The 25,902-nt window shown below is 51.8% G+C and overlaps 1 protein-coding gene across 1 annotated transcript; it reads right to left on the reverse strand.

Moving 5' to 3' along the window:
- Positions 1-397: 397 nt before the first annotated feature.
- Positions 398-25,757, reverse strand: PTPA (protein phosphatase 2 phosphatase activator). Its single transcript, XM_058818213.1, has 10 exons — positions 25,697-25,757; positions 23,581-23,681; positions 22,350-22,436; positions 17,418-17,543; positions 16,556-16,673; positions 15,005-15,104; positions 14,032-14,156; positions 13,458-13,558; positions 8,939-9,046; positions 398-4,062 (listed from the first exon to the last, which is right to left on the reverse strand). The coding sequence occupies exons 1-10, from the start codon at positions 25,719-25,721 to the stop codon at positions 3,988-3,990; spliced, it is 966 nt and encodes a 321-aa protein (XP_058674196.1). The 5' UTR covers positions 25,722-25,757; the 3' UTR covers positions 398-3,987.
- Positions 25,758-25,902: the final 145 nt, after the last annotated feature.

Consider the following 25,902-nt stretch of genomic DNA (forward strand, 5'->3'; position numbering starts at 1 on the left):
TTAAATTCTACCTCTGAGCCAGGGGAGTCCTTGTTGAAGCAGCAAGAAGATTCTTTGAGCTTCTCAACTGTACAAGCTTTCCACCAGCACGATGGCAGCAGCAGAGTTCAGGTAACTTTAGCAGTTATCATTAACAATCATTTTCACCTTCTCCAACCCATTTCTGCCTCCTTCCCTCTCTCAGGAAGCCAGTGCAGCCACAGGGACACTTGTGTGGTTCAGCACCAGGTCCTTGGGGTACAAAATGCATCTTCATCTTGGCAAGGGCCCACTCAGATTCTGCAGGTCCTGCTGTGGGGGCTGCTTTGTTTATCCACTCACAGGATCCCAGCACGGCACAGTGGAACTGAGCCACGCACCAGTGACAAGTTAATACAGCAGCAATGACATCAACAACTTCTATTTTTCATTCTGTTACTTCTAATTTTTATTCTGTTATTTCTATCTCCACATAAGGCTGCTTCTCTCAACTCTTACTTCACCACTGGCTGCCATAAGAGATCGCTTCTAAAGGAGGGCTGTGAAGGAAGAGACAGGGCAAGGCTGGCGGCGATTCACGAAACGCACCCCGTGCAAGGCAACAGCTGCTAAACAGCAACACGAACTGGCCTACGTTTGGCAACCCCAAAGATCCAGCTCTGAAAACTGAATTTAAAAAAAAATGGCTTGGTCAGTGGGCTGAGGGGGAAGATGGCCAGAAACCCACGCTATGTCTGCTTCCCCTTCCCTGCGCGTCATGTTCACCGAGGGACGCGCTCAAGACGAATTCAAGAGCCTTCAAAGACAACATTTGTGATCCAAGATGACATTTCTGCTCACCAGCCACCCCTCCACACTGCTGCCACTTTTAGCTCACACAGTTGGCCTGTGTTGATGGAGAAGATGTAACCCAGAGACAAGGAAAGGAGCATTTGCTAAGCACAGCTACGCTACCTTCCACCGCTTGTGAGAAAGTCTAGGTTTAATTCAATCCAGGTCTATTATAAGTCCAACAAAGCTGCTGAACTACACTGATGCTGGAAGTCCTGAGTCAGCTCCTACAACAGGACAGGAAAAACATCTGAAGGAAAAGGTTCCAGCTCTCACCCTGCCTTAGCAACAAGGCTCAAACATCCTTTGGTTTTAAGAGTCTCTGATCTTCAAGAGATTTGCTGGCCTGGGATCAGGCTTTGCACATCACCTACCTGCCAAACTTCAGATGGGATGGGGGTGGACACAGCAAAAAAGTTAATAAATAAACCACACAATACAACAGAAAGACACCTTGGAAGGACACAAAGACAGACCAGGTGCACTTGATCATGCAGTTAAATAAAGAATCAATTTTAGTGCAAGCACGAGGTCAACCACCGACACAGCAAGTGCCTCCACAGGGCCTCTTCCCTGTGCTGAAGGCTCCAGCCATTGGCTTCACTGGCTCTGCTCCCAAAGCAGGAGCAAACCCAGCCTGAGAGAGACCAACACAGTCACCAGTGCAAAACACAGAAACTTTAATTAAACCTACAACACAGGGGGAGGTGGGAAGTGCTGCTTTGGACACGGAGCAGCCCCGGTGCTGCCACGTGCGTGGGCAGAGGAGCTGAGCCCATGGGGGATGTCACTGGAGCAGCAGGGAGGCAAAGCAAGTGGCTGCCACGTGACAGGGGCACATCCCAAGCGGGCTGAGAGGACTCAAACGAGAATTAGCTGCTTGACATCCCAAAACCCCCAGCAGGACAGATGTGCAGACTCGGGCAAGCAACAAACACAAAGCCGTGCGTGAGCCTCCTCCCACCGCCTCCGCGGGTCCCCAGCCCAGGGACACTGTCCCAGGGAGCAATGCTGCAGCTGCAGGGGAAGGAAGCACCTCTCCACCCTTTTTTGGTGCTGTATTCCACATCCTGGAGTGCCTCCCATGTATCCATATCAAAATTTCCACCCATCCTTTTGCATGAGAGCCGCATTTCCACAAGACAACCTAGAGAGATGTTTTCCTGACCCTCAGGCAGAGAAAACCAGGGGCTTTTTGCCCTGCCATGGCTGGCCAGATGCTGCACAGTTATTCAAAGTATGGGGACACCTGCCAAAAGACACAGCAATGTGAGGGGACACAGGTGGAGACACCATGAGTCTCTGCTCCACTGAAGATGGACTCATCAAGTCCCAGCAAGCACACAGATCTCCAGCAACATTCCAGGAGTGGATCCATTTGAAAAGCAAAGATAAAACACATCCCATTTAGGAGTAAAACAAGACTTAACCCCAGTCTTCCATTTTCATTTAAAATAGAAGTTTATAGTTGTTTCAGGCAGGTCAAAAGCTCCTTGTCCCCCACCCCCTGCCCAGGGCCAAGCCAGGAGCAGACAGGACAGCAACAGTGCCAGAAAGCTCTGCTTCAGCTCTGTGGACATTTCACCACCTCTTAACTTAAGACTCTTTTTTACTCTCCTTCCCCTGAGTGCCTGCAAGAACCTTTACAAGAGGGAGTGAGTAGGTCTGTTAAAAATAATGAAAAAATAATAATAAAAAAGAAAAAGATCACAACCACGTTTCCTCGTCCCAGCCCAGCAGTAAAGCAGTGCAGCAGCAAAAGCTGAGCAGCCTGGCTGGGGGCAGCCCCTTCATGGTCTGCAGGAATGCCAGAGGAAGGATTCCTGCTGCTCCTGATCCCCAGCAAACCCAACCCAGACCTCTGTCCCTGCCACACCCAGCCTGGAGCCCCAAGAAGAAACAACCCCACTGCAGCTGCAAAGCTGTGCACCAGCTTGGTCACGACCTGTGGACAGACAGCTCATCTCAAAAACAGCACCAGCCCTTTCTGCCCTCCAGTGATGCTGCTGGTGGGATCCACACCACCTGTCTTACACACACTGCTGCTGGTGGCACTGCAAGTGTGGCTCCCCTGCCTGAGGTCCAGCACAGCAACACCAGCAGGGAAGGACAAAGGGAAAGAGCTTTCTCCAGGTATAACCTGCTGTCCTGGGCTATTTATGCTTTTGTTTCCAGCATGAGTATGTGAATGCATGAGAAGCTGCATGCTGTCCCCTCATGCTGCCTGTGCTCCAGGGATGTCCCCCTCAAAGTGCTGCTTCATGGGGAAATCCCTTTGCCACGGGGGTGCCACTACAATTTATCACCAAGCAGGAGCAACCACGGTCACCTTGTGCCACTGAGGCCAGCCCAGCCCCAGAGCAGCAAAGCAGGGGATTGTAGAGGGCAGGTTGGACCCAGTTATGGATGTGTGTGAATGTGTCAGGGTTTGTGCCAGTTCAGAGGGGGCCTGAGCAGTGTCTTTGCATAGCTGTTCCCACAGAGCTGGGTCCCTCCAGGACCTTGTCTCCAGCTCCAGAGCCAGCTCAGATGCCCACAGCCAGGAGGTTCCCAGCTTCACCCAAGAGAAGAGGTGCTAGTGAGAAAGGAAGGCCTCTTGCAGAAGAGGTGGAGGGAGGGCGCTCTCCTTACCCAGAAAAAGGGAGAGATGGTATCCTGGGCTTCCACAACCCACAGACACTCCCTATAACTCCCTTTTCCCAGTTCAGACCTCCAGTGCAGGCAGAGCTGGCTGATACAGACACGCACAGGCTCACACCTCACCCCACGCAGCCGTTTCCCAAAGTAAACAGCAACAGGAAACTCCAATGAAATTCAAAAGGGAAATTGCAGTTACCACTGCCCAACACATACACACATGCCTTCCTCCCCTCCACACCCCTTTCTCTTGGGAAGCCAAGCAGAGGCCTTTTCTGCAGGGCAGCCCCTGCTCAAGCCCATCCCCATTCCCGGCAGGGACACAGCGGAGCAGCGCGGCCCCGGCTCGGCCGCTGGCGAGATGTCCCCAGGGTGAGGACGTGCAGGAGGAGCTGCTCCAGGTCCCATCCCTGTGCTTTGGATCTGTGGTTGCCGATGAGGATGTGCAGGAATGGATGGGCTGGGTGGTGAGGAGGGGTGAGGGGAGGAGGAAGAGCGCCGTGCTGTGCCTCCGCTGCCTCGGCTCCTCCTGCGGTCTCCTTAAGATGTCACAGGCTGGATGGGGAGCAGGCTGCCAAACTTAAAGTGCTGGATCACAGGAAACTTCTCCAGGCACTGCAGCAGGAGAGATAAAGAGAGGTGAATTCAGGAGACGTTTCCACCTTAGACACATAGCCTGAGCCACATCCTGCCCGCAGGGTCAGGGCTTGGGGCCACTCAGCTCAGACAAAGGCAGAGGATCAGCCCCATGTTTTCCCCCACACATTCCAGTCAGGCTTCTCAGGCCAGTAGCACTTCATAATCCCATCCCCTTCCTTTCAGCAGGAGTAATTTTCTTACTGAAATTCAGTATGGGGAGGCCTGGAGCATGAGCAGAAGCAGCACGTCTATGTCAGCAGCTTTCTCCCTCAGCATTCTCCTTGCCCGAACTGATGTCTTTGAAGAGTTTCATCCTACAAACACTGAGAACTGCAGAATCCCCTGGGGCAGAGAGACCCTCCCCTCCAGGCCAGTGCCAACACTCTGGGTTTGAGGCACCATTCTGCAGCTGCAAGGCACTGCCCAAACTGCATTCCAGACTTTCAGGTCTTTGATGGACAAGCACCAGTGATTTTGCAGCCATAGTTTAAGATATGATCCTATTTCTAACAACCCCTCACCCCTGAAATTCCCACCTCCCATTGAAGAGTAATGGATCACAGGTCAGTCACACAGACCCACTACAAAGCAGATCATCTCAGAGCTGCTTCCTGCAGCTACACCAGGGCCCTGCACAGGGTGAGCAGGGCTGCAAGGGCACAGCCCCTTCCACTCAGCAGCCAACAGCAGGAAGGTCATGGATTGTGGTCAATAACGTCAGAGTTTGCCAGCACTTGTCTGGCAGAGCCACTCAGAGCTCTTGTTTTTGAGTCACTGCAGACTCAGACTGCCCAAACCTCATGGAGGGCTCAGAGCAGGCTCCACTCCATCACACAGAGCTCAGCAGAGTGTGTTCAGCCATGATGTGGGTACAACTCTCCATCGGAAGGAGTCTTGTGCTCTCCACGGGGCCAAACTGGACTTGCTGCAGTTCTCTGGGGCTGGAGAGGAAACTGTGCTGCAGACAGCTCTCACCCCAAGGCAGGACTCAGGCACAGGCACCCTGCCCTCGTTCTGTCATCATGAGCAAGCAGGAGGATCAGTGCCCAGAAGCCCAGGCCTACAGCAACCCCTTTGGAGCCAGAGGTCAGGCAAATGGTTCCAAGCACCAGCACAGTGGAGCCAAACAAGTTTGGAGGTGGTGAAAGTACAGCATGGCTGCATCCATCCAGGGGAATAAGAGCCAGGCAGAAAACCACAACTCTCCGTGGCAAGGAGAAGAAAGTCCTGTGAGCATCAGGCCATGTCACCTTCAAAGCTTCCTAATGCTCAGAGCTGCTGCTGTCTCTCCACACAACCACTTAGAGAAACTCTCAGAGGAAGCAGGGCTGGGTAACACGGGCATGAGGGAAGAGTAGAGAGAAATGAACACTGGAGATGCTGACAGCTCCAAATGTCAGCCCAATTAGCTCCAAGGAGTCCCATGGAAGACCAGACTGGTTTGGGCTCCAGATGAAGAGACTTTACCACCAGTGGGAAGAAGGGGTGTCCATTCCATATAACACATCACCAGTACAAGAAGAGACAAGCAAGAAATTTCTCCTCCTCTTTTCAGGACTAGCACAAGTTTACTGAATTATCAGCTGTACAGGGCCTTCCTTGCATCAGCTGTGGATGAAACTGTACCAAATTCAACTGTACCCTGCTCAATTTCAGGCTTATTTCTTCTTGCCACCATCTTGAGCCCACTGAAGGTCTGCTTGGGACTCAACTGGGGAGTAGATTCATGCACCAAGTCCAACCTTTAAAGATGGAACTGGGACTAGATTAGTTACAATGGAAAGTATTTCCTGACTGACTGCAGAGGAGGAAAGGTCAGGAGACTCAAAAGCAGGCTCAGGGGAAAAACATCAAGGCTGCTGCTTTAACCACACTCTATTCTGTCAACTTCTTCACTTGCCTTTGATGGAGAGAATAAGAAAAGCCCATGGACTTTCAAGCAAACACCTTCACCCATTATATTATAAATAGACACATTTGGGATTTCATAAACACACAGAGTTGAAGACACATTGTCTTCAGTCTACTGCTCATCTGCCCTGGGGTGCCTGGATCCAGACCACAGCTCCTGGACACACAGACACACCTGAGCTCTGTGGCAGCTGTTTAAAGCCATCCCACAGAGGAGACAGAGAAGAGATAAAGCCTTTGGAGTGTTTTTTAGATGAGCTAGGTCTGGGGGCTGCCCCACTCCCACCAAGTGGGGTTTCTCCTGGTCTGTTTCCAGCAAGTGACCCCCTCCTCTGCTGCTGCCCCCACTCAGTCCCAGTCCTGGCCAGCACCATCCAGCACCCAGCACTTCTCAGGCACCCCAGGTGTGTTACAGAGCTGGAGCCTCCAGCTGAGTGTCTGATTTCACCTGATCCAATTGCAATGGGTGATCAGAGGGGCAGGGAGAAGGGAGGGGAAAACAAATAAAACCTGAAATCTTGCTCTCATTTTGCCAGTTAGACAAAGCAGCACCACAACCCCAAACCTTCCCTCTCTTTGCCATCACATGCCCCAGGCTCTGCCACAGAAGCTGCCTGCCTTGAGCTGGACAAAGACCCATGTCAGTACTTGAGGGGTGCTGCTGACTTCTCTTCTGCTAATGCTGGCAGTGGCTAACTGCAGAGAGACTGCACTGGTGGAGGCTGCACAGAGAGCAGAAATACACCAGGAGCCAGCAGAAAAGAGACAAGGTCTCCAGCAGTGACTTTGTGCCTGGCCTGAGACACCCAGATGGATTCAGTTTGCAAAGGATGAAGGTTAAGTGACTCCCAACCTTGTGTCACTCCCAGAAAATCAGTCTAAGAGATGCTCCAGTTGCAAATGTTGGTGTAACCTTCAGGGCCAGGCACACCACCACTGAAAGCTCTGTCCAGCCATGCTGCCATGTCCACATCCACACCCCTGTCATCCCCCAAGCCAGGGAGGAACTGACTGAGCCAACAGCAGGGTAGATAACACCCCAGAACAGATTACATCTAAAGATATATCTATTGATATACCTATTATAGATATAGATAGAACCCTAAGGACCCCTGAGCAGGAGTGTCCCCTCTCCTCTGCCTATCCAGGTGAACACAACTTCCATGCCATGGCAAGAGAGGACAACATTGCACAAGGATCATGTTTTTAGGATTAGTCCTTTAAGGCCTACAAACATTATCTGAGGAAAAAAAACTAAATTTAAAGCTCTTTAGTTGACTCAACATTTTTTACACTTTAGCCTAAATTAGTACCATTACCCTTCCTAGCAGCTTTTGCATTTTCCCCTTGACACAGCTACATTTCAGATATTTCTAGAAACCTACCAGTACTGGATCCAGCATTTTCACACAGAAAGTCACCTGCTAATCAAAACAGACTAAGGCCTTGAGAAAAGACCATGTCTTGGGTGAACAAAGAAGAATCTCCCAGTCCTCTCTCCAGCCAGGGGACAGGTAGATCTGCCAGCACATGTTGGCTCCAAGACATCAGTGAATGTGTGCACTGCACAGTGAGTTCCTCCAGCCACATACAGGTGGGAGCAACCACGGCACAGGGCATGTGGGGCACCAGGCAGGAGCACATGAACATCCCAGGCAATGTGGGATGCCAGGGGAGCATCCAGCTTGTGAAAGAACTGATCCAAAGGAAAGGAAGGACCACAGCAAGGCTGTTGAGGCAGCAGCAGACCACACTGAAGCTCTAAGTCTTAGGACACTCCTGTTTCAGTTTAAAGGCATTCACAGTGCTGTGGTCTCCCCTTCAGCTCTCACAGCTTAGGCTCCAGCTCAGGGTTTTCCAGCAGGCAGTGTCTCTGGCCCCTGTGTTGGAGCTGCAGCCCAGGGACAGCCCCCTCTCTGAGCAGCCAGGCAGGGCTCGGCCCCAGCCCCACTTCTCCTCTTTGGAGGAAAACTGAGCTGGGGGCGGAAGGAGCCAGCGGGGCTGGGAGTGACACCTCACAGATTAGAGAGGTATGTGGCCTGGAACCTAAACACAGGATGTGCAGCAGAGGAAGGGCTGGGGGAGGGAGCAGCCTCAGGCACAGTTAACCCCTTGGTGCGCTGGGCCTGAGCACAGCTCTGTGTCCCAGCTCCCAACAGGAGCATGGCTGACACCAGCAGCACTGCAGGGTGTGGGATTAATTCCTGCAGGCACCACCAGTCCCCGCCCACCCGGTGCCAGCAGGGAGTTCCACCATCCCTGCTCTTCCAGTGCTTTAGTGCAGCCAGTGAGTCCTGCAGAGCCAACACATTCCCTCTGGAGGTTCCTGTCCTGCTTCCTCCAGCCCAGGGTTAGCTTGAGCAGGAAGGAAGATAAGGGAGAGCCAAAACTGCCCAGTTCTGCAGGTCAGGGTTCACCAGGAAAGCCTGGGGCAATGCCAGCAGAGCTGGTGGGCGGAGGGTGGCCAAACCAGAGAGGTGGCTGTGGTCTCACTGGGCTGGCACATGGCATGGATGAGGCTTGTAGAAAGGGTAAATCAGTAGGAAGCATTCAGCCTGCTCTGGGGCTCCTGAAACATGGGATGGCAATTTAAAATAAGTGTCTTCTAGCTGGTAAAATGGTGGACCAGAAGAACAAGCAGGTCAAGATGTTAGCCCTTATTTGGAAATCTGCACTTGCACTATGGTCAGACAAGACAAGGCAAAAGTCATGTTTGCAAGGAATGGCCACTTTGGGATTGGTTTTGGGGCAAACACGAGGCAGGAGCTTCCTTCAAGCCAGCAGCACCTGAACAGCCAAGGGCTCCCAAGCCACAGTCAGCAAGGAGTAGCAAATGGCTGTGATGGGGTCCCCACACCTGGAGCAGCACAGGAGCTGACCCAGGGTGCTGTGGGAGAGCAGGTGTGTGGCTCAGCAGCCTCCCCCTGCCCACAGCACTCACCTCTGCCTTGTACATGCGGATGAGGCCCTGGTTGACCTTGGACCAGGAGGGCACGGCGCTGATGTTCCAGAGCTGGTTGGAGTGCTCGGCAAAGGGGCCTGTCTTCATCTGAAAGAGACCCAAGCACAGGGCTGAGGGAGCTGGGCCAGCCAGGAAGCTCGAGCACCAGCAGTGACTCATGCTCACACTCTCTCCAAGCAAACATTCCCACCAAGCCCAGTGACCCACGCAGCAGCCACCTCACTGCGTCCTCCCTCCCTCCCTCCCGCTGTGGCCACATCACATGGAGCCCTGGCAATCCAGCTCCCCTCCTTCCCTGATAAAATTAAACCTTTTCCTGCCACGCTTTCCTAATCAGACCTCCTTCTGCACACCTCCCTTTCAATGACTGTATTAAAAAAGCCCCACATAAGTCCCGTTCTTCCCCCTAGCAGAGCTTGGCTCAACGCTGTTCCTATTCTACCCAGAAACCTCCCAGTGCAGCACTGCTGGGCTTTCCAAGAAAATGACTCATTCCCCATTCAGATCAACAACAAGCAGCAGCGACAGCCATCGCTGCCTTCCCTGAATACAGAGGGCAACGCAGGTTGGCAGCAGCTCTGTGTCCACAGCCCACTCCACACCTGCCTCTAGCTGAGGAGGGCTCTAGGGGAAGCAGGAGCAGAGGGGACATGCTCTCCAAACTAGCTCCAGAGCTGTGAGCTGCTGGCTTGCAGCAGATGCTTTACATTTTTTTTTCTTTTTTTTTATACTCCGCTGTTTCTCCTCCCAGGGCGAGGGGTTTGGAGGAGGGAGGGCAGGAGGGAAGCTGCAATCAGGGGCAGTTGCATGTAGATTCCCTGGGTGGTTGCCTCTCCTTCTCCTCCATGAACAAAAACAGACCCTCAGGGAGAGAAAGAAACACAACACAGCCACTCTGACTGAGGGAAGTTCCCATGACATCAGAAACCACAAGGCCGAAGCTCACGCTAGAGAGGAGCGTGGGGAGAGAGGAATCTCTTGGACTCTCATTCCCGACTTGGGGCTCGAACAGCTAACCCCTTCCCGCTGTGCACGCACAGGCCTGGACAGAGGGTGGGAAAAGCGCCTCCAAAACAACCTCTCTGCTCACTGAAAAAGCAAGCAGGGCCAATCAATGTGCTTTGGGAAAATGCTGCTGCCTTTCTGCAATGCCTGTGTGACACCAGCCTGCAGCAGAGGAAGAAAGAAAGAAAGAGAGGGAGAGAGTGGGAGGACCCTAAACCTCCCTGTTTGGAGGGTGATGTGCTTCAAACCCGCTGGCCTTGGGGATGGAGCAGCAGGGGGAGCGGGTCTGCAGCTCTGCCTGGTGCTGGGAGAGCAGGGGTGCATCTCCACTTCCCCTCAGAGGTTCCTGTGAGCTGAGGGATGACAGCTGAGCCACTCCCTGTCCCCTCAGCCACACGCTTCCCTCGTGGGCACGAGATGAAACGTGCACACACACAAAGCACAGCGTTACCCAGGGCCAGGATTCTGCACCCAAAGCAGCGGCTGCCAGGGAGCTCTGAGCCATCAGAGCCTCCCCTCCCCACACAGGAGCTTTGGCTGCCTGGGTTTTGACTCCAAACCTTCCTTCCCCTGGTGTCACTGCCCTTCACAGGGGCACAGCTGGCATCAGCCACCACCACTGTGCTCTTCTCCCCTTCCCAAGGCAGGGAGAGAAGGAGGCAGGCACAGCTGGCCAGTCCCAGCTCATGCCCACTGTGGCCCTCCTCACCCAGACACCCAGCAAGGTGGCTTGGCCATGGTTTCAAGCTGGGGCGGGAAAAATAAGAGGGATGAGAAGGGGAACAACAAAAAAAATCTTCTCCTTCCAGCCACAAAGGGCGAAGAGGGAGAGCTGGGGGGAGAGCGAGAGGCGGCGAGCGCTGCAGTCCCGCAGTGACCCCAGGGGAACAGAGTGAGTCAGAGCAGCCATATTGAGCAGGAAATTACTCACAGACGTGGCGTTCCTGCCTCTCGGTTCCCAAGAGAATCGGCCTTTTGTAAATGGTTCCTCTGTCAGTGCAGGGGGGAGGGGGACGGCTGAGGCCGTGCTTTCCTGTCAGCTCCTTCCCTTCCAGCAGAAACCTGAGCCCTCCCTTCCCAAATTTAGAAGCCAGATTGAAGCTGAAATTCCTGCTGCCTGCCCTGAGCTCTCAGAGGAGCATCTGGGCAAGTGCACTGATCCCCTACAACAGCTGGGGTGTGCCCAGCTCCCCTCCCTGCACACCCACAGGCAGCCCTACATCACTGTCCTCTACAGCCCCTGTGTGGCGGGCACCACAGGGATGCTCCCAAACCCTCCTCATCCTCACGCTTTCAGGTACCACACACACCCACCCCTTTGGCAGGCAAAGGCAGCAGCAGGGGAACAAGTCAAGTCCCAGCCAGCTCTGCAAACCTCACCCTGTTCCAGAACCATGTGTTAAGGTCCAAACCCACCCTGCAGATTTCCCAACATCAGGTCAGCTCATGCAAAATTCAGTGCCGTGCCTGGGCACTCCTCTAAGAAGGATGCCGTGGTGGGTTCAGCCTGGACATCATCTTGCTGCTGCTTTAAAAGCCTGAGGTTTAAAAACACACCTGGCAAACACCACAACAGCATATATTCATATTCCTGAAACATCACCTGGGGGCTGAGAACAGTACCTGCTCAAGAGAATATTCTCTCAGTTGACAGAAAACAACCTTCCTCAGTTGTAGTCTGAAACAAAACCTGCTCTCATGTCGGCAAGACCCACTATGGGAACTGCTGTGGTGTTTGTTACATGTTTAACACCTTTAAAGGAGAGCTGTTTCCAGCTTACAAGCTCAGAAGAAAATAATATTATTCATTTATTGAAGTCTTTAATCCCTTCTATCTTTTTCCCCTGCTATTTTGTTTTGTTGTTGATTTTGGAGAGAAAACATTTGGAGGGCACTGAGGCTGCCTCGCCCCCCCTAGTGGCAGTCACGGCCTTCCCGGGAGCTTGGGAGGCAAAAAACCCAAGATTTAAAAGGAAAATCTTCATAAAAATGAAGCAGTAACCCGCACGGAGATGCACTGAATATTCCATGGATTTGGTGATGCAGGTTGCTGCTGTCCCTTTTAGCCCGCGGCAGGAGGGCCAAGAGGGCTCCCTGCCACCAGGTGGCACTGGGGATCTCGGAAAAAACACTGAATTCCATGATTCACAACAAATGTGCAGAAAAGGAGCTCAATTCCCTTATTTGAAAAGCCTACTAAAAAGCTGACTTTCTGCAGGCAGAAGCAGAGTGACCTGAAGCAGCAGGACTGTGCTGGGTATTTTAAACATCACCTGTCAGCTGGGCACTGCAGAATCTTCTACACACGTTTCAAGATATGGATGTTTTTTAACAGGTCAGTGCACTGCCTGGATATCACAGAGGCCTAAACTAAAATAAATCTTTGACCATCTTGGCTCCTGGTTTCCTGTCCTCATCTTGATCTCTTCCACCAGCACCTCTTTATTACCCATGGTATGATTTATCTTGGCATTAAGGGTTAAACCCTGTGAGGTGCTGAGTACCAACAAACCCTACCAGATTTAGCAGGACTTGACACAGCACCTCCTGGGGTTTGGGCCAAAGGCTCTTATAAAGATTTCCTACATGAAAGGCTAAGTTCATATTCTGTAACCTCCTTTCCCATCTAATCACTAAATTAGAGAGGCAGAGAAGGGGGAAAGTGAACAGAACAAAAGGGAAGAACTGCACTCTGTCCTTCAAAATTAATCCCATCAACTTCCTCCTGCCAGAGACAAGAAATCCCTCACCACAACAGAGAGGGTAGCTCCTGCTCTCCCTGTCCAGACTGTGCAGTGAGGGAACTGGGAGAAACACAGCCAAATCCTGCACTGATGCTGCAGGCAGCAAGCCATGAGCTCCCTCACTGAGAAACAGCCCAGGGCTGCCAACGAGCAGAGCATCACCCACCCCTCTCCAAAGGGCCCTGCAGTGCCTGAGCAGAAACAGCCCTGAGAGTGCTGCCAGCTGGGGAATCTCTGCACCACCTCTGCTCTAGGTCAGCTGCAAATAAGGGGAATTTCATGGGCAACTCTTTTAGCAGAATCTGGAGGAGACAGAGCAGCACAGAGGTTTGGGAGCCTGCCCTAAGGCTGCCAGGCAGCACGCAAGGGCTGAAGGGAAGGGAGGTTATCTTGGCAAGCCCAGACATTTTGCAGCTTCCCCTTCATCTTCCTAGTGTATCTACAGGAATCAGTCTTCTCCATATAAGCTCCCACTGACTGATCCAAGTGATGATCCAAAGTTATTTGTTTGCACTTGCTACAGCTCCCTTCAACTACAATCCACAGCCCATCCAGCTTAATTACACTTTCTTCTCAACATCCCTGTCTCAGCTCATTCAAGGAGAACACCTCTGCCATGCAACAATGGTTCATCTGCACAGTTCCATGAGAGCAAACAAACAGGCAAAGGAGGAAGAACAAAACACTGCCAGAGCCAAGTATCTAATGTCAAGAGAATGTCCCTGTGGGACAAACCTTCCATTCCTCACCTCTGTAATGAAGAGGATGCACTCCAGGAACATGAAGTCCTTATGGTTTTCATTTACCACTTTCTCATCAACAAAGTGCCGAGGCTCCAGGCTGGGATGGTCTAAAAAAAGAGACAACAGGAAGTAACCTGCATGGTAATCCCCCGAGACCAAGTTCAACCTGGTGGTGTGCTGCCCCTCACCCAGAAGCACAACCCTTTCTTTAAAAGGCAGCACAGAGTTGCTCCCTTCTATCTCATCTCCCACTCCAGTGCCTCTGCAGGGACAAAACTCCACAGAGCAGAAACTGCATTTTTTAGCACCAAAACCAAGATTCTCCTTTTAAAAAGCTTCATTGCAGTCATTGCAATAAAGACAGAAGTACTACACAAGGAAGCTTTCCATCTCCCAACCAGCTTTAATTGGATAGCTGAGGTAAAAAAAAAAAAAAATCCAAGCCCGAAACTCTCCTGCTGTATTATACACAAGTCTGACAAATTTGAATTTAAAAGTCAGCCCCAAGTCCCATCATCTTTACAACCTAGACAAATTGGGCAGAGGGTAACCCAGGACACAAGAAGATTTTCATTAGTACCTATCAGCTGGGAACTGCCCCATATGAAAGGCAGGAACTGGAAGTCATCCAAGCCCCACACACCCTGGCTGCCAGCAGGTTCCATCCTGTAGGTTTTCTGCAGTTTTCGCATCACTTCCAGGTACCTGAGACCAAAGAGAACAGGAAGGGTTAAGGCAGGGCCTTTGAGTTTTGTGAGGACAAGAAAAACCAGTTGAGGAAAGGACACAATTTATCACTTGTAAGCAGGACCCCCACACACAGCACAGTTCACAATATATATTCAGCTTTTGCCATAGAATGCAGCTTGATGGTACCTAACACCAAATGCACAGAGAAATCCAGTGGCAGGGGTTTGTTTTATCTGCAAAGTCTTATGATTGTGCAGATCCTTCCTCATCCCCACTGTTATTTGAAAACATTGACACTTCACATCCCTTCACCAACTTCCGAAAGAGCACAGAGTTTTCTACCTTACAGCAATCACTACTTCCACTTTTCAGGTGGAAAATTAAAGTTGGAAATACTATAGAAGGAAATTGTTTCCATGCCACCAAACAGTGATACAGCTGGGATTAGATCTCTGGACTCCAAACACCCATTCCACCAGTTTCATCACTACCAACTCTACTTCCTGAGCTGGAAACACATCTAGAGGAGCAGTGGAGGCCTGCCAGTTGCATAGATTTTTTATTTTTGATGCCTAAAGAGATGTTAGATCCTCTGATCAGATATTCCTGTCTATCACAAAGCACAGCCTCACCCACAGAGTTCAGTAACTTGTGCTCCACTGAAGTAACTTTCCAGAAGGACACTCTGCCTCTGAAGACAAGGGGCCATCACCTCTTTTTGAGACAGTTATAATGGGTCAGTGTACAGTCCATTAAAATGTACATCTGCTCCTAATTTTGTCTAAAATTGTCTTCAGCTTTCCCATTCTACCCTTCCCCCCAAACAGCCCAATACTCCAGCCCAGCTCCTCCCATTACCTCACCTGTTAAACACTTTGAAGACAATGGCCATCTGGTCATCCACTCTGAGCACACCGATTTTGCAGAGGCAGCACAGAAAGGCTGCAAATGCAGCTTCGTGCCCTGGAGTTAAAAGACAAGAAGAGACATGACACAGGTGTCTCTGGCCTCCAGGACAACCTTTCTGTGGGCACCACAACAGCTCTGCACCAATCACAGCAGTCACAGTCCCCTCTCAACCCTGTTGTCACTGTTAATGCCATGAGCTGACAATATTTCATCTCCCTGCAGCACCCACCCAAATTATACCTTCCAGACATTCATAAGGTGATCATTAACTTAGAGAAAAGAAGTTCTTAAGGGAAAACAGCTCCAACTGGGCATGCTGGGAGCAAGGCAGGGACTTTCCCAGGAGCTTGGCACAGCAAGGGAAGTGGAGCACTGCAGAGTCATCTGCTTGGAGGATGCAACAGAACCTCACATCTGCAAGCAAACAGATTTCCTCCTGCTACAAAAATATCTCAGTGTTGGAAGGATGCAGATCCCACAACACTGCCAGGAACAGTCTGTCCCAGAAGGAACTGGGATCTCAGGCTAAGCCTCTGCAGCTTGGCCCTCCAGCTAACAGCAAGGAAAAGAAACAACCAGCAAACCCAGAAATGCCTTTTAGTGGGAAGGGCCATGGAAGAAGGGAGAGTACAAGATGAGCAGTTCCACACTATGGACAGGTGCAGTTCCCAGTGTAGGAACAAAATGCACCCATGGTCTGGACACTGTGAGCTGGGACACGGGCCCCTGGCTTGGGACACACGGCTTTGGAGGAGAGGCTGAATTTCCTTCTCTGAGCTGACCAAACCCCATCCAGCCTTTCCAAGGACAACATCTCCCCCTGGTGCCAGTGAGCCGCAGCCAGCACTGCACAGCCTCCAATCCTTCAGCCTTTACCCACAGCCTCCTCTTCTTCTCCCTGCCCAAGTCCAAAGCCACGTTTCCTTGCACTCATCCTGCTCTCCTGCCCTTTGGTGAGCACACAGCTATCCTCCAGAGAGGAGCAGAGCATGCAGACAATTCTGTATTTAGTTCTCACTGATCCTGTGTGTTTACTTCACCAGCAATTCATATCTCCTCATCTGCTTCTAACTTCAGATTTCAAAGTCCCTCTGTAAGCAGTGATTCCCTTCTAGGGACCATCAGACCATTAAGATGTCCCTCTAGGGACACCTCCTACTGAACATGAACATGGTTCTCACTCTAGTTCCAATTCAAGCTAGTATATTTTATCCCTTCAAACTGTCTGCTGCAGGACTGCTGCATGCAGTGAAGCATGTCCTACAGCTCATCCCAGAACAGCCTGGTTCCCATCTCCTTGGATGAGATGTGAAAGGGTGGCACAGCTCCAGCTCTCAGTCACAGCCCACACGGGGCAGAGGGGTGAGGAGGCCCTAAAAAGAAGGTGTTCATTTCAAGCTGGCCCTAAAAATAGTGGCAATAATGTATTTAAATAAATACAACACCCAATTCCAAAAGTCCCTTCCTGACAAACCCAGTCCTGGCCAGGGTGCAAGCCCAGGTACCTGTGCCATAGTCAATGCGGGTGGAGTTCCCCACGGATTCCTTCAGGTACACGGCCACTTCTGGGGCAGCATCAGCCAAATGCTTGGGAATCACTGCTGACACCAACTTTTCTGCCTCCTGAAAGACACAAAAGACTCCCCTGGATGAGCACAGATCTGTCACAGCTCCCAGGAACAAGGCACCCTGTGCTCAGATGCTGTCACAGCATGAGAGCTGCAATGGTGCTCTGCAATGCCTGGAGGTAGCATGAGGGAGGAACAAATTCTCCTGTTGGAGGAGTCATCTCCAGAGATGGAACAAGTCAGGGAGAGCTTGTCCTGAGACCTATTCAGGCCACACACATTCTGTAGGACAGAAAAGCCTCATCACCCAAGCACATGGAACCAGTTACCCAGTGATCCATCTCCGGGACAAAAGCACCACTAGAGCAGCAGAGCAGCTGCAAGGCCACTGCTGTTGGGACTGGGGCTGTGCCGCCTCCAGAACTTGGTGCAGGGCAAGTGCTCTGAGCTGAAGGAATTCAAGCAGTTTTCCTTGATCTTTCTCTCATTTTATGACACAGTGGGCAATTACAAAGCAAAGGAATTCCTTGGGTTTGGACAGCCCTTGTGACCCACCCAGAACTTGGAGACCCAGTCAAGAGCATTTACATGGCCCATATGCTCTCACAGGAGGAAAAAACAGCACCAAGTCTATGGTAAGTGATGTGTATCAAGGGGTGGATCCTTCAAGGCTTATCTGAGCAATCCCTCTGTGAGCTGCTTGGCTGCCACACAGTGATAGAGCCATCCTCCCACCCTGCTGGGCACACTGCCCTCTCTGGGAGCTGCAGGTAACACCACACAGCACAGACGTGCTCACCTGGTCCAGTTTGGCGTACCAGGTCCTGAAGGCTTTGTTCCCAAAGCGAGAAGGTTGATCAACGGGCGGGGTTTCATCGATCCATCTGTCGAGGGTGTTCAGCAGAGCCACCAGCTTTTCAATGGGCTACAGAGAGCAAGAGGGTGAGGGGTCACAGGGACATAAAACAGAGCAGCCCCATAGTCTGTGACATCTCTCCCCTTGATGGGAGTCATTAAAGCCCACACCAAGGTACCCAAGAGAGGAACGTGGAAATGGGCTGCACCAATCCTCCTCAAAATGCAGAGGGGACAGAAAAAACATTTTTCCCTGCAGGGGAGCAGTCCAGTACAAAACCCAGCCTGAGGCTGACTCCTCATTCACCCACACAGTCTTCCATGAGCTGTAACAGCACTGTGCTGCAAAATCTCTTGGAGAAGAGCTGCAGAACAAGACTCAGAGGCAGGGAAGGGACCTTCAGCACAGTAACTCAGGCTCAACATCTGAAGAGTCCTGCATTCCCCATAGGATAAAGAACAGCACATATACAGTGCCATGCATCCTCACCACTGGCTGATGATATGATTTAAAGGCCCTTCTCAAGGCTCTAATAATTGTCCTGAAGTCTCTTAGGAGCCAGGATTAGCAGCTGATGTTGTTAAACCACGACACATTTGTACAGCAAGTCAACCTTGTCAGCACGAATCCTGTTGCCTCAAATTCCTACCACCAGGCAGCTCCAGCCCAGGGACACCCACTGCATGTGGCAAATACAACCTACCCAGGGGAGGAGGCAGCCTGGTTAGCCCACCAGTGCTCCCATCAGAAAAGGAATGAGAAGCTCTCAGAGAAATGTCTCAATTCAAACACAAAGCTGAAGGGAAGACAGCAACAACAGCAAGAACACAGCCATGTTTCTCACAACCAGTGCTGGAAGTGAGGGACCCATGTGGAAGGAAAAGAGGTGCAGCAGATGGCACAGCACAATGCCTCCAGCTGTGCTGTCAGACCAGAGCTGGCCAATGCACACCATCTCCCTGCCTGGCCCAAATGGCTGGAGAACAGCTACACTCCCCATACCAAGAGGCAACACCACAGGCAGCACTTTTAACAGCTCCAGACAGGTTCAGCAGGCTCTGCTGACAACTGGTCAAGCCTGCCAGAGGCTCTGGGATTCTCCCTGCCTGACTCCAAGCAGCTGGAGAGCCATCAGCCGCCACAGCAGCTGGCCAGGCCCCGGGCAATGTAGGCTCCTCTGTCTCGAGAGGGGATTCCTCCTTCAAGGGGACAAAGAGGACAGCAGGAGCGCGGCTGCTTTGACTTTGCTGGAGGCATCGACCGTGTGAAGCTGCCTGGTCTCCTGGGTTGTGGTTCAATTCTTCACGCTGCTGTCGGGAGGACAAGGAAACAGCAGAGCCCAGCAAGTTTGCAGCCCTTGAAGTGCCACTCAGAGGGGGTGGGCAGAGCCAGGCATGGCAGAGCTGTGCTGCCACTGAACCAGCTGCAGGTCACTCCTGGGGGGAAGGGTCTCGTGGCAGACACAGCCCTCCACAGACAGTGACTCCTGAGGTGCCACCCCAAGGACATGGTGGGATCCTCCCACCCCAGGACTTCAATATTTGGCCACTGAGCCAGACCAGAGACTGGGACAAGACCTGAGCACACTGAGAACACGAAAAAGGGACAAGACAGCCTAAAGCTCTGGGTGCCCCTGAAGGCACTAACAGACCAGTGCCCCACATTCATGTTGACCAAAGCCCCCTCTGCATCAGCTCCCTGCTCCCAAAACACTGTAGGAATCAAACACATTCCCCCTGCACTGGGCCATGTTTGGACTCAGCCCTACTCCTTCCTGGCTATTGCATTCCCCTCCAATTAAGCAGCAGCATCCCCAGCACTGGGTTGCATTAAATAATTAAATCGTGCTGGTGATTTATCCGCCGGCACCAGCAGCTCATTATGAGCAGCCACCGTATTTCAAACCCCTCCACGAGCACTCGGTGCTGCCTGGATAAATGGCTGCCATGGACCAGCTCCCTCCCTGGGGAGCAGCGAGCCCAACCTCCCCTTCCCCACTCACTGCCTTTAAAGGGATTAAAAGCCCAGCCCCACTGAACACGGGAGAGCAGGACCCAGCTGCTGGCTCAGCCACATCAATAAATAATTAAAGAGCTGTGGCTCATTTTGGGCTCAAGGCCCTTTGAAAAGGGGGTAACTAAAAGAAGCAGCTTCCCATTGTCCAGCAGAGGAAGCCTGTACATCCAGGGCTGACCCCTGTGGGGGAGAAAGGAGCTTATGGGAACACAGCCATCACCACCACTGCAGCCTGTTTTGCCTGGCTGGGTTTTTAAGCTCTATTTTTGCTTTACCTTTTCAGTGATCAAAGCAAGGGCAGCCTCCCCCCTGCTCTCCTTGCTCTTCTCGTTGTGCTGATTTTGCATCTCCTTGACCCTGAGTCTGCCACCGGTCCCAAAGGCAAACCACAGGGCTTCCTACAGAGCATAGACCTGTCAGCAGCTCTCAAGAGCAGGGGCCAGGCAGACAGAGGTGCTGAGGAGGCATCACGGCAGCCAAAGCTGCCTGTGGCGACCAACTCTCCCCCTCTGGGCTCCTCAGGCCCTGTCAGAATGGGGAGCTGATAAAATCAGAGCCTTTGCTGCTCCCCCACTTCCTTCCTGGAAGCAGAGCAAGCCACAAGACCGACCAGTTTCCCCCAGTGCACTGGGCTGTTTGACAGGAAGATCTGTTCCTTGCATGGCAAAAATTAACCTCGTCCTCCTCACTGCACTGCACCTCTGATCCAAGGCTGCAGCCCCAGCAAGCTGCTGATGGATCCCCACGTGGAAAGCACTCCCTCCAGGAGGGGAAGGCAGGTCACAGCCTATCACTCACACAACCTTGTGCCAGACACAGTGTCTGTGCCAGAGCCTGCTATCAGCGCCTGTCAGATGCCTGCAGCAAACCCTGGACAGCTCCACACAATGTGTCAGTAGGAGCAGAGCAAGCTCAGCAAGTCTCCAAGGGGCCTCAGCCCCCACAGGATCCAGCAGAAAGGTTGGTATCAACACACACTCTTTGGAAACCACTAAGCTGCCTCTTTCAAAGCAGAGCACACCATACTTCCGTTTTTTATTCCATGGCAAAGCAGTAGCAGTAAGTCACAGAGTGGATATGCATTCAGCAGGAAGGATTTCAGGAGGTCATTTGCCAAAGGAAGGTGTCCCTGGCATTTGATCAGGGAGGAAGATGGGATGGCACAAAAGCACATTGGTAGCAGGTACAGCAAAAGAGAAGAAAGCTGAGCAGAGATGCAAGAAGAGGCCACGAGGGGCTGAGCCTTTAAAAGCACAGATAAGCAGTTTGATCTACAAAGGAGCCTGTGTGAACAAGCAACCTCATCAACAAGACAACCCTGGGAATGCTCCACCTGCGCCTCAAGTCTCAGGCTCCTGCTCTCCTCAGTGTGCAGGGAAGGAGATTTGCTCCCTGCCACTTCCCAAGCAGCTGGGATTGTGTCTCTTGTTTGTTACTTGGACTGGGACCATGGATGGAAAACATTCACTCCAAGAGGGCTCTTCTGCAGACACAGCCCTGGGACAGCTTTTCCTGACAGCTCAAAGGGCTTGTGAAGAGGGTTGGGTTTTCCCCCCCTCTCTTTGTTTTGTTCATTTTTAATGCTTTGTTTCCCTAGAAGTGCTCTGTGAATGGTCGGGAACAAGCTAGATCATGACAAAGACAAAACTCAAAGGTGAAATGCAAACAGCAGAAAGCAAGAGCAGCATTTGACAGCAGTTTCTACTTAATTGAAGGAATAAAAGAGGGGCACAAAGCCTGTTAGGGAGAGACTCATTATCCCTGATCCCCTCCATGAACTACAGGGGAGTTTCTCATTCACACTGGCTTCTGGAAGGGAAGGCTGGACTCAACACAGTACTTCAAACATGCAGACTGGATTAAACACCACCATCAGCTGCCTTCCCACACCAGAAAGAAGCTATAAACACAGGGCCCAGTCTGCTCCCATTTTGCTTAGATCTCTATGCATCGCTCTCAGCTTTCTTGCACAGCCCTGATCAATAAAAATGTCTCCAAGAATCTCCTCATTGCAGCACAGACCAAGGGAGGGGATTCAGTGTGCAGCAAGGAAGCAAAGCTGGTGGCCAATGTGTGCTCTGGGGATTGGCAGCACCCAGAGAGCCCTCAGGGCAGCAGTGACACCATTGAGGGTGCCTGCCCTTTCCCTGTGGCCCTGAGAAGGTGAACAGCCATTAAAATTGGCTCTGGCAGCAGGCAGGGACAAGTGACAGCCACTTTCATGCAAAGGGAAACCAGGTGCTTTCTGCTTAACACCTTGGAAGGGGAGATCCTGCCCCACAGGTTAAACCTCCCAGCCCAGCCCAGCAGCCCTGAGAGCTCTGCAGACCCCAGGACCTTTAGCAGGACCCTGGGCAAGGCAGGTGACACACCTTGAGGTCACAGCTGTCCAACCAGAGCTTGCACAACTCAGCTACAGCCTGGGCTGAGGACATGGGTGCAATTAACACAGTCTGAGCAGGGACAGGGAGATAAGTGGTTTGAGAAGAAGTTTTTGCCCATGGGTTTTTGTACAGAAAAACCACTTGGGGGGCAGGAATGGCACAGACATCCCAGCCTTTTGCCTGCACCCAGGAGAGACTATCACATCTTCAAAGCATCACCTCTGCTTCTGCCCACTTGCTCAATTTCCCATCCACCAAGCACATCCAGAGTCTCTGCATCCTCCTGAGGGGAGGATGGCACCCTGATATTTGCATCCCCAACCACAGCCCAACCATATTCAATCTCCATTGGCTCCCAGATAAGTTACTAATTCATTCCTCATCCAGGAAACACTCACTGTAAAGCCAAAAAAAAAAAAAAAAAGTGAAAAAAGGCAGGAAAAAAGTAACAAGGGGATCCAAACTCTTGTCCTACCTCTGAAATTTTGTATTCACAGGTCAGCTTCTTGCCCCTGACACCTTCATTCAGAGTGAGGATGAAGCCCATGTAGTCTGCATATGCCTGTGAAAACAGCAAGAGGGCAGAGCTTTAGGGAGAGCCCAAGGTCTGTCAGAGCACAAAGCACAGCACAGGAGCATCCTGCACCCCAAGGGAACCTCTCCCAACACACAGCACTGCCTCCTTGGAGACACCCGGGGGTGCAGGGCTTGCTGTGAAATTGCTGCTCTTTTTGGCAGCCCCAGAAGCAGTAGGCAGGTGGTGACTGCAACACTGCAAAAATTACAGGAAGGAGAATCCTAAAAATTCTCACACTGACCCCAAAATCATTCCCTCAGTTCTCATCAGGTCAAATTCAAACTCCTCAGTTCTGCAGAGTCTCAGCTGTGCCCAGGCATTGTGTTCTGCTCCTCCCAGACCTGTGCTTTACCTTCCCTTTGCCCCTAAACTCTTGCTCTGTGCTCACTAAAGGGAATTGGGAGACAGCCCAGGCTCCTCATTCCCTCTCTCTTTAGATTTGCTGCTTTGGAAGCACCATCTCCAGTGCAGCTCAGCAGCACTGCCACTTCTCCCTCCCTGCCTCAGAATCCTGTCCAGGACCAAGTCCTTAAACCCAGGAGACTGAAACTGGAAGCTGCACCCAGAGGTTTGTCTGACACCTGGCCATAACCTCAGTTTCCCTCAAGACATCTCTCATCAGTCATCAAGCAAGAATTTGCCCCTAAGAGGTGGGACAAGTCTGGGCCAACACCTCAATCCCTCAAAGGCAGAGAGGGCAGAACCTGCTTGTTCCACCAGCTCTACACAGGCTGTAAACAAAAATTATCCAGGAAATTGAAGGGCTCAGCTCCAGAGTCCTTTCCAGAGCAGCACAGTGGGAAGGAACCAACCCAGGCTGGTGCTACCAGGGCCAGGCAGCAGAGCCATGTTTAAGGTGAGCTCAAACAGGGCTGGGTAAATCCAGTTTGGTTATAAAGCACAGGCCAGGAAGGATGAAAGTCACCAGCTTCTCATCCAGCTTGCTGGGAGGAATCAGTAATCACTACTGCCAAGTAATTTTCCTACAAACAAGCACCAACTCTTCTTTAAAACACAAATTCAATTATTGCCCATTCCCTGCCCAAGCCTCCTTTACTTCCAGACCAAACCTGGCTGCCACCAAAAGATCAGCAGCATTTTCCAGCACTCCCTGTCCCCAGAGCCATACCTGAGATCGTTTCCACTTGGCCATGTCAGAAACCACATTTATCTCCTTTTTGGGGACCATGAAGCATTGCTGGACAGGAGGAGCCACCTCCTCAGAGGTGCCTGGGAGATACAAAAAAAGACATAAAACAGAGGCACTGGGGAAGGAGAAATCCTCTATTTTTCTTACTTAGAAATGAGCTTTATTTCTCAGGAGATATAAAGCACACAAATCCGTCCCAGCTGGGCTGTAATCTCTCCAAGTCCTCCTCACCAACATCCTCCTAAGGACACTGCAAGCCTTCAGACAGAAGCATTATGTCTGTTTTCATTGTTAAAGATGCATTTCCCATTCACAGAGAGACTAGTGCAGGAGATAAAAGCAACATCCAGCCAGTTTAATTATTTCTGTCTAGTGCAGCCAAGCCTCAGGTCATGCTGAAGCACTGAGCTCTCCTACAAACTAACTCTGCCTTGTTTCTAAGTGTTAAGCCTGACCTTCATTCCTCTAAAAGGATAATTCCTGCATGGACAAGCTGGAGCAGTGCAATAAATGCAGCCCAGAGCCACAGCTCTGGTCCAGGCAGCACCAGGACTTGGGGGATGATGGGCACAGCCTCTTCCAGGTGGAATCTGTGAAGATTGCTTCATTTCAAAGCCTAGGATGTAATATTTAATGCAAATAGGAGTTGCTAATGAATTAGAGGGGATCTTTTCCCCAGTATCCAAGCCCAGGGCCCATCCTGCAGAACCAGAAAAGTTCCCAGAGATTTAAAGTAATTTGTAGTATGCTTCTGTAAGTGCAACTTTTAATAGGAAGAGGCAGTGCAGAGAGCACTGTCAAAGAACCTGGGCACTAATGTCAATTTATGAATTCTGTCAGAGTCACTCAGATCACCTTTTTAAACCCAGAAAATCTGCAGGCATTTATGCAGCACCAGCTGTCCTGACACACTCCTGCAACTGCTGTCCCCAACCCAGCCAGTTCAGGCACTGTCTCCCTAACAAAACACCAAACTCCAACTCCTTCAAATATCATCAGCTGCATTTACATAGAAAACACCACCCAGAACCATCAGCAGCCTTCTCCACAATGCTCTCTAGCAGGCAGATCTGATTAAAAGGGATCCAAAGTCCCAGGAAGCACACAGAGTCCACTGTAGATTTGTCATACAACCTTTGACAGTCATTGGACTTCTCTGTCTTTCATATTCCCCATGCACAGAACAAATTCAGCCTCATCTCCTGCCCTGAATGTTGCAATGTTTGGTTCATTCCTGCAGAAGTTACAGCAAAACTTCCAGGTAGGAGGACGAGAGGAACAACATGTGATGAATTTAAATTAAAGACACGTGTGTCTCTCTTCTGAAAATTCAGCACACAACTCACAGCGACTGGCACCACAGCAATGGAGCTCTGCTTTTAAGAGTTTATAACATGAAAACAATGAAAACCTCCCAAGCAGTGAAGTGAAAAGGCAAACATTGATGTGCCCATCAGCACAGGTGACACATAAATCCCAGGCCAGTGTTCTGATCTGGATGTTTGCCACTAACAGAACTGCTTTCATCTCTTTGTGTTTGTTTCTCGGCCATCACTGCTTCTGACCCACACTTTGTGCAATTCCTCTTGGTGAGGAGACCAGGAATACTCAAGAAAGGAAACAGTGAGGCTGCAGGGATTACAGTATTCTGGGATGAATACATAGGAGTCTAAGCCTCCTGGTATGATGGAGCACAGCTTTATGACGAGCAGCAGGCTGGGCAGAGGAGGCACTGCCAGGCTCGTGTCGCGGTGTGAGGAGCGGGAGTCAAAGAGAACCAGCCACAAATCCGGGCTGGGGTCACAGGGATCCCCGATCCAGAGCCTCAGTCCCGACCACCAATCTCGCCCTGGGGTGGTGCCAAGACTCGGGGCCCCAGGTCCTTCACAACCTCAGTAAATTGCCCCCTTCCTCCCCCTCCCCGGGCCGGGCGCTGCTGCCGCCGCCCCCCGCAACCCGGGCCCGGCGCCCTCGGCCCGGCACCCCCGGAGCGTGGGCCCTGTACCGGCGCTCCGCGGCCCCGAGCACGGCCCTGAGAGGCACCGAGCGCAGCCCACAGTCCGCAGGTCCCCAGAACCCCCCGGCCGCCGCTCACCTGCCCGCCGCTCGCTCTCTGCCATCTTCCCGCAGCCCGGCCCCGCCGCCCCTCACCTCCCACCTCCGCGCACGCCGAAGCCGCCGGCGGCCATCTTTGAGCAGGGCACGCCGCCCGGCCCTGCCGTTCCCGGGGCTGTCACACCGTGGAGCGGCCCCTACCGGCCACCGTCGTGCTCACGCCGCCATGTTTGTGTAGGGCGCGGC

Source organism: Ammospiza caudacuta, chromosome 21 (genome assembly GCF_027887145.1).
Source record: "Ammospiza caudacuta isolate bAmmCau1 chromosome 21, bAmmCau1.pri, whole genome shotgun sequence".
Classification (NCBI taxonomy): Eukaryota; Metazoa; Chordata; class Aves; order Passeriformes; family Passerellidae; genus Ammospiza; species Ammospiza caudacuta.

What these genes read in the sequence shown, in the direction of transcription:
- PTPA (XM_058818213.1), bottom strand. Translation starts at nt 25,721, where the DNA reads ATGGCAGAGAGCGAGCGGCGGGCAG. An exon ending in AGAGAGCGAGCGGCGGGCAG is followed by an intron (nt 23,682 to 25,696) that starts GTGAGCGGCGGC and finishes TGTATCTCCCAG; the next exon opens with GCACCTCTGAGGAGGTGGCT. An exon ending in GTCTTCAAAGTGTTTAACAG is followed by an intron (nt 14,157 to 15,004) that starts GTGAGGTAATGG and finishes CTTTGGTCTCAG; the next exon opens with GTACCTGGAAGTGATGCGAA.